We start from the raw sequence: 8,454 nt of genomic DNA on the forward strand, positions 1-8,454 counted from the left end.
AAGCCCCGCTGCTGCCTCCCCAGGGCTCTGGCAGCAGGGCTCTGGGGATGATTTAAAGTGTTCGAGATGGTAGTGGTACCCCCAACATGTGGCAGATCCCATTTCCTACAGGAATCTTTCATACCCCAGCCCTTTAAATCACTGTCCGAGCTGCTGGCTGCCGCTGCTACCCTGGGGCTCCAGCAGCGCAGCTTGGGTGGTAATTTAAAGGGCTTTGGGCTTCCACTGCCGCTATCTTCTGAGGCCCTTTAAGTTGCCACCTGAGCCCCATTGCTGCAGCCCCACTACTGCAGCAGAGCCCCGGGCCCTTTAAAGCTCTGCCAGAGGCTGGGTCCCCTCCAATAGTGGTTTAAAGGGCCTGGGGCTGTGGTAGCAGCAGCTGGAGCCCCGGGCCCTTTAAATCACCCCCGGGGCTCTCAGCCACCTCTGCAGCCGGTAACTCGGGGATGATTTAAAGGACCCGGGGCTCCCAGTTGCTGCTACCACAGCCCCAGTCCTGGCTCCTTTAAATCCTGATTTAAAGTGCCCGAGGATTTAAAGGCCCCACCTCTTCCACTAGAGGCCACGCCTTTTCCGGTTGAGGCCCTGCCCCCTCCTAAAGACTCCAGTAAGTCCTTTAAGTTACTTTCAACCCTGCTCATGGCAGCAGCAACAGCATGGCGCAGCCAGTGGGTGGGTGCCGTGGAGCAGGGTCAAGCAGTCCTGAAGTCCAGCTGTCTTTTTTTGGGGTGGGGGTGGAGAGCCCAGACACTCCCAGCTCCAAGAAGAGCAGCATGGAGGGAGCATTAAGACTGGAACGATGCTTTCAGTGAGAGAAGTGGCATTAGGGATGCTTGTCGCATGTATTTATACCTGAGGTAACCCCCGTGATTGATCTGCCCAGCGGACTGGCATCTGCCCTGAGCGACCCCATTCAGCAGATCCTACCGGGCATGGGGAGATGAAAAGCCGTAAAGTCAGCGGGTCCCATGGCTGGGGTGGTGCAAGCACAGTGGAACAGCCTAGCAAGCTGCAGAGAATATCTGGCTAGATACTGACCTGCCCCCATCGCTGCAGAATCGAAGTACCTCCGAACGGTGCGCAGATTGGGCCTCACAACCACCCCACGCAGCAGGGCCCTGCCCTTATCCCCCTGTGCAGCTGGGACCTACAGCCAGAGACTGGCCCAAGGCCCCACACAGAGTCTGCAGCAGAGCTAGGAACTGAGTCCAAGTCTCCTGGACCCCCATGCCAGTGCCTTGATCGCCCCACCCACTCATCGTCCCATAATCCTCTAATTAATAAAGCCAGAGAGAGGAGCACTCTTCTAGAGCCTGGGTGTGGGGGAAACACACAATGGGGCAGCTGGAGCCACTGGGTCCGTGATTTGGATACATCCAATGGGTTTCAGCCCATATCAGGACAAGGGACAGTCCAACCCCCTCGCATGTGGCAGATCCCATTTCCTACAGGTATCTCTCATGCTCCGCAAGATGGTGGAGACAGGACGAGGAGTGGAGGTGGCTATTGCTCCCACTGTCCTGGAGCAACACTATGGAGAAACGAGATCTGAAGTCAAGGGCCAGATTCTGCTACCAGTCACAGCAGCGTAAACACCACTGAATTCAATGGAGTTGCTCTGGATTTACATCTGTGTAACAGAACTTAGCCCCAGGAAAAGTTCTGACTACGGCAGGAAAAGAGGATTTGAGAGGTCGCAGAGAAAAACGCCTGATGGGGCTGGTTGTGCATGGTGAGATGGAGCCAAAACACCTCTGCACAGCTCCAGCCGCACTTCCAGGAAGGAACCGACGGACTGTGACTCTAGCTCCAGCACTTGATTTCCCACAGGGGCCTGGCCAAGGGAGGGATCACAGCCGAGCCCCCGCGAGCTAGCAGAGAGGTGCACAATGTGCACATGCAGTGCCCTCTGAAAGGGTGGCGCTTAGGGAAGCGCAGATCCCATATCATAGTCTGCACAGGAACGCGGAGCCGAAGCTGCAGGGAGGGCTGGTGAGAAAGGCAGTTGTACTCTGAGGAACAAGGGAAGCTGTACTCTGAGCCTTCACAGCCCCCTGCAATGCTCAGGACCTCCCCACAGAGGGATCTTTGCAGCAGTGGGTACAGGTGGGTCAAATAACGGCAACGACCAGAAATGCCCCATGATGTTAGTATGAGATTGCCCTCTAGAGGTGGCGCTGTTACCTTGCTTGTGCAAAGTACCAGTAAGCAAGGCACCCACATAGCTCCTCCTCTACTCTGACATGTGATGCAGGGTGGCAGCAAAATGGTTTGATCTGAGTATCTGGGGCAGGGGTGGAAGCCAGAAGAGCGTCATCACTCCAGTACTCTGCCTGCAGCTGTGAATTATCACTCTCCAGAGGGCTCAACTAAGGGCTGCTGCGAGTCCCAGCACTTCGACTGTCCTGACTCCGTGGCACTGACATCCTCCACCACAATGTTGCATGAACATGTTGGTTTCCCCCCGGCAATGGGATCTCCTGGCATATTTAAGGCTGACAATGCAGTGTGAGGGGAGCAGGACTGCAGCTCGTGAGCTCCTCTGTCCCAGGGGCACTGGAGCAGCTACTCATTTAGCAATAAGGTGGCACGGAGTCAGCAGCCAGACGGGGCACTGGATTCCTGGATTCTAGCCTGCTGCCCATCACTGAAGTATCTGAGCACCTTCAGGAAGAGATGTCCTACTGGACCTACTGCAAACTCGTTGCTGTGTGTGTGTCTTTCCTGGGCTCCCCAAGGGACGCTGACTCTACAGCCCTTTCCACCCGTTCAGCCCCTTCCCAGGTCTTTCCCGCGTGGCACTGCAACTTCAGCCTGTGCGTGAGGCTCTCACATGCTAGGTTCATCAGCTGAGCTCCTCTCCTGCTTCGGGCTCCCAGATGTGAGTGCTCCCCCTGAAACGTGCTGCAGGCTCGAGGGGCTTACAGGGTCTCTCTGCCTGCAGCCTTGTTAGGGCCTTGCTGGGGTTGCCTCCCCTCGGAAGGCTTCTGCCCATCCAGCTGGGCTCTCCTGCGTGCGTGGGATCTCTGGTGTTGGAGAAGGTTTGCGCTCTGGCTGAAGCTTTTCTTGCAGTCAGGACAGCGGTAAGGTTCCTCCTCGGTGTGAAGTCGCTGGTGCTTAAGAAGGGCTGAATTCCGACTGAAGCTCTTACCACACTCAGAGCATCTATGGGGCCTCTCCCCTCTGTGGACCCTCTGGTGGCTCGTATACTGCTGCTTGCAGCGGAAGGTCCTCTGGCATGTGGGGCATCGGTAGGGGTTCTGCCCTGCGTGGATCCTCTGGTGCCACATGAATTCCTGCTTGTAGCGGAAGCTCTTCTCACAGCCCAGGCACGTGTAGCTCTTTTCCCCAGCATGGCTCCGCTGGTGCCATGTGAACTCTTGCTGGTAGCGGAAGTGCTTATCGCAGGTGGGGCATTTGTATGGCCTGTCGCCCACGTGGGCTCTCTGGTGCCAGGTAAATTCTTGCTTGTAGCGGAAGCTCTTCTCACACTCGCTGCACTTGTATGGCCTCTCCACTGAGTGGGCCCGCTGGTGCCAAACCAGCTCCTGCTTGGAGCGGAAGCTTTTCTCGCACCCACTACATTTATGGAGTCTATCACCAAGGTGGGCTCTCTGGTGCCACGTGTATTCCTGCTTGTAGCAGAAGCTTTTTTCGCACTTGGGGCATCTATACAGTCGCTCTTTTGGGGGGATTTTCTGGGGCACAGGCAGGGCTGGGCTTTGCTCACAGCGAGCGCACAGACAGAGGGTCTCTCCTAGGGGGATTCTCTGGGGCACAGGACGGGCTGAGCTTTGCTCACAGCGAGCGCACAGACAGGGGGTCTCTCCTGGGGGGATTCTCTGGGGCACAGGCTGGGCTGAGCTTTGCTCACAGCGAGCGCACAGACAGAGGGTCTCTCCTGGGGGGATTCTCTGGGGCACAGGCTGGGCTGAGCTTTGCTCACAGCGAGCGCACAGACAGAGGGTCTCTCCTAGGGGGATGCTCTGGGGCACAGGCCAGGCTGAGCTTTGCTCACAGCGAGCGCACAGACAAGGGGTCTCTCCTGGGGGAATTCCCTGGGGCGCAGGCCGGGCTGGGCTTTGCTCACTGCGAGCGCACACATAGGGGGTCTCTCCTGGGGGGATTCTCTGACATGCACTAAGATGAGAGCTCTCCCCATGGCTGTCCTCAGCCTCACGTGGGCGTTCCTCAGAGAGTTCAAAAGGAGCCGCCTGCTCACCGCCCAGGCAGTGGCATTGCCAGGTGGCTGCAGTGAGCCCGCTTTGCCAAGGAGGAGGTGGCTCCACTCCACTTCTGGCAGAGTTTCCCTGATGATCTTCTGAGCTGGACTGAACCTGACAGGCTAATTCCCTATCCGAGCTCTGGAGGCCACGTTCTGTGGGTCCCCCTGCTAACAGCCTGGGCACTTCCAATTCCCTGTGAGTCTCCTGCAGATGAGTCTCCTTCTTCCTCCTGATCTCGGCAACTGCTGCAATGGAGAGAGAGAATCCAGATGTTATTTATTGCATGGGCTGGAGAGAATGGAAAGCTCCTGTGAATACGTTCAGCCTATAGTGCAGTTAACATAATTACAGAGCAGCAGTCAGTGACGACATGGGTTTATTTTAGGGCTGTCAATTAATCACAGTTAACTCACGCGATTAACTCAAAAAAATTAATTGTGATTAATCGCAGTTTTAATTGCACTGTTCAACAGAGAATACCAAATAAATGGATTCAATATTTTGGATGTTTTTCTACATTTTCAAATATACTGATTTCAATCACAACCCAGAATACGAAGTGTACAGTGCTCACTTTATATTATTACTTTTGATTACAAATATTTGCACTGTAAAAATGATAACCAAAAGCAATAGCATTTTTCAGTTCACCTCATACAAGTATTGTAGTGCAAGCTCTTTAGCGTGAAAGTGCAACTTACAAATGTAGTTTTTTTTTGTTCATAGAATATTAGAAGTCATCTAGTCCAGCCCCCTGCTCAAAGCAGGACCAATCCCCAGACAAATTTTTTGCCCCAGTTCCCCAAACGGCCCCTTCAAGGATTGAACTCGCAAGCCTGAGTTTAGCAGGCCAATGCTCAAACCACTGAGCTATACATAACTGCACTCAAAAACAAAACAATGTAAGACTTTAGAGCCTACAAGTCCACTCAGTCCTACTTCTTGTTCAGCCAATCTTTAAGACAAACAAGTTTGTTCACATTTACGGGAGATAATGCTGCCCACTTCTTATTTACAATGTCACCAGAAAGTGAGAACGGGCATTCACATGGGACTTATATAGCCGTCATTGCAAGGTATCTATGTGCCAGATATGCTAAACATTCGTATGTCCCTTCATGCTTTGGCCACCATTCCGGAGGACATGCTTCCATGTTGATGACGCTCATTAAAAAAATAATGCATTAATTACATTTGTGGCTGAACTCCTTGGGGGAGAACTGTATGTCTCCGGCTCTATTTTACACACATTCTGCCATATATTTCATGTCACAGCAGTCTCAGATGATGACCCAGCACACGTTCGTTTTAAGAACACTTTCACTGCAGATTTGACAAACCGCAGAAGAAGGTACCAATGTGGTTTTTTTACATAATTCTACATTGTAAGTTTAATTTTCATGATAAAGAGATTGCACTACATTACTTGTATTAGGTGAATTGAAAAATACTATTTTCTATACTTGGTTTTTACAATGCAAATATTTGTAATAAATATAAAGAGAGCACTGTACACTTTGTATTCTGTGTTACAATTGAAATCAATATATTTGAAAATGTAAAAAACATCCAAAATATTTATTTAAATGGTATTATATTGTTGTTTAACAGCATGATTAATCGCGATTAATTTTTTTAATTGTACAATTTATCATGATTATTTTTTTTAATCGCTTGACAGGCCTAGTTTATGTCATTGACATTAACATTTTGTTTCTATAGCATTCCCATGAGGTTGGACTTTCAGCCATGCACCAGCTGGAAAACTCCTGTCCAGTTTTATGTAGAAATTATGAGCAAAATCCTGATTCCACTAAAGTCAATGAGAATGAGGATCTCACCCCAGAACTATATCCTACTTGGCAATCTGCATGCAGAGGGCCCAAATCAGATCTACTGGACGTGGGTCAACTTCGTTAACATTAAAGCAGCTCCAGCTGCTTACACAAGGTCTGCCTTTGGCCTTCTTGGGTCAATACGGCTCACAAATGTTTCTGAAATCGTTCACTAAGCTTGAAGGATGAAGTCTTGGTCCTATGGAAGTCATTAGGAATTTTGCTGTTGACTGCAGTGAGGCCAGAATTTCATCCTAGATATCATTTCTGACCTGCTAATTGGATTCCTCTGATATTGTGTCATAGCTAATCAGAAAGTCAAAACAGTGTAACAAAGTGGAGGGAGACAGACAGAGGTTTGTTAAAGAATTTCCATTTGCTTGCAGCGAATAAATAGCAGTCAGACAGGGCACTGATTGAGAGCCTCTGTCCTCTGCTAGGAAGGGGAGGAGCTCTCAAACTGCACCAATTTGGCGATTCAGTCAATTCTAGATCAGCTTGGGAAAGGGGTGGCTGTTCTCTGTGACTTTCTTTTGCTCCCAGCAAGAGAATGCCCTCTCCACTCCACTTCAAAGTCCACCTTAGCAGCCTCTGCTTTGCTCCATAGAGCCGGTCACCCATAGCAAGGGAAAATGAAGACCCCCGTTGGAAATACAACGGTGGGTATGCATGGCTGACACCGGCCAAAATGATGCACCAGTAACAACAGTTACTGCGTTTGTTACTGGGAGCAAAGAGGTAATTGCCAGCCTGCAGTAAGGGGCGGCTGGGTCCCACACACTTATTGTTTCCGAACGCTTTGGAAATTGTTACTCACAGACGAAGTTAAAAGCTTTTTCACTCCCCGAGTGCTTGTGACCCTTGACCCATGGCTCTTCCCCACGTTCAATCAGCCAGATAATGTCAGGTTTATCAGCAGCATGTCCTGGTGATGGGAGAAGAGAATGATCTATGGCTCCTAGGTACTTAGCTGGCCCCTCACAATTGTTAATGTGTTTATCCTCACAAGCCCCTGTGCAGCTGGACAAGGCAGTTATCCCCATTTTACAGGTGGGGAACTGAGGCCCAGAGAACCCTGTGACTTGCCCAAGGTCCCCCAGACAGTCTGTGGTGGAGCAGGGAACTGAACTCAAGACTCTCATGTTCTAACGAGCGCTCTGACCACTGGACCATCCATCCCACCTAATGCGCAGCTCAGCAATTACTCACTGTCCTGTCAGCGTTTTAGAAAGACACTCCTGATTTAACCCCAGCCCAGTGTATGAACTACCTGGGAAGAGAGAGAAGCTCCAGAGGGAAAAAAGCTGTATGGATTGAGATGAGCTGAACAACTCCTGCGAGACTCAGGTACCTGCACTTTCTGTAGAGGCATGAACGATACACGATGTGCCCCATGGCCTCAGCCACGAGCCCACTTACATCCAAACTTCTCCCTAGACACAGGAAACGTCTCCATTCTGCTCCCACAATGGTACCACACAGCACACAAGGAGCGCTCTCTATGGAGCCCAGCCCTGGGGAGAGCTTGCACAGCGTGTGCAGTGGATATAGGCTCCCTGATCCTTCACAGGCGCCAGCGAGGACCAGGATGTGTTGCAGGGGGAGTTTAATAAATGGAAGGACTTCCCAGTCAGGGAGTTCTCTGGTTGGTGCTTAAGGCAGGGCTCTTTGTTTCATGTAATCACACTACAGAGCATGACTTGAAGCTCTCTTATTTGGGGGCTGCAGCTTCCAATGCAGTGGTCCCCAACTTTTTCCTCTGGCATGCGCCAGAGGAAGGACCACTGCAGCGGTGAAGCACCCGCCGAAATGCTGCTGAATTTCGGCGGCATTGCCTCTCGATGACGCCGCTTACCATCGACAAGTGACGTAATCAAGAGGTGTCGACGCCGAAATTCGGGAGCAACGCCTCTCGATGACGTCATCTGTCAACGGAAAGCGGCATCATCGAGAGGTGTAGCTCTCGAATTTCGGGGGCAACGCTTCTCGATGACTTCACTTGTTGGTGACAAGGTTGTCATCGAGAGGCGTCCCCGCTGAAATGCTGCTGAAATTCAGTGGCATTTCGGCAGGTGCTCTCCCAGGGGCCAGGATGCGGGTGTATTAAGATGCCCCTGCGGGCGCCATGGCGCCCATGGGCGCCGCGTTGGAAACCCCTGTTCTAATGAATGAGTGACCACTAATCATTACCCAGGGAGATCAAAGCCTTGTAGTTGTCCCTCATCACGTCCTTGTACAGCTCCTTCTGCCACTCCGCTAGCTCCTCCCACTCCTCCGCAGAGAAATAGACAGCGACGTCATCAAATGTGACTGGAGCCTGAAACAGCAAATAAACCATGATCAGCAACATCTGCTTCTCTCACACCCTGACAGCAGCAGTCCTGGGTCTGGCA

General features: G+C 51.5%; 1 protein-coding gene across 1 annotated transcript; it reads right to left on the reverse strand.

Annotated features, from left to right (window-relative positions):
• Positions 1-415: 415 nt before the first annotated feature.
• LOC116817856 (uncharacterized) lies at positions 416-8,454 on the reverse strand. The gene is made up of 3 exons (XM_032768310.2): positions 8,252-8,454; positions 6,879-6,986; positions 416-4,471 (listed from the first exon to the last, which is right to left on the reverse strand). The coding sequence occupies exons 1-3, from the start codon at positions 8,409-8,411 to the stop codon at positions 2,922-2,924; spliced, it is 1,818 nt and encodes a 605-aa protein (XP_032624201.1). The 5' UTR covers positions 8,412-8,454; the 3' UTR covers positions 416-2,921.

This window comes from Chelonoidis abingdonii, chromosome 22, assembly GCF_003597395.2.
Source record: "Chelonoidis abingdonii isolate Lonesome George chromosome 22, CheloAbing_2.0, whole genome shotgun sequence".
Classification (NCBI taxonomy): domain Eukaryota; kingdom Metazoa; phylum Chordata; order Testudines; family Testudinidae; genus Chelonoidis; species Chelonoidis abingdonii.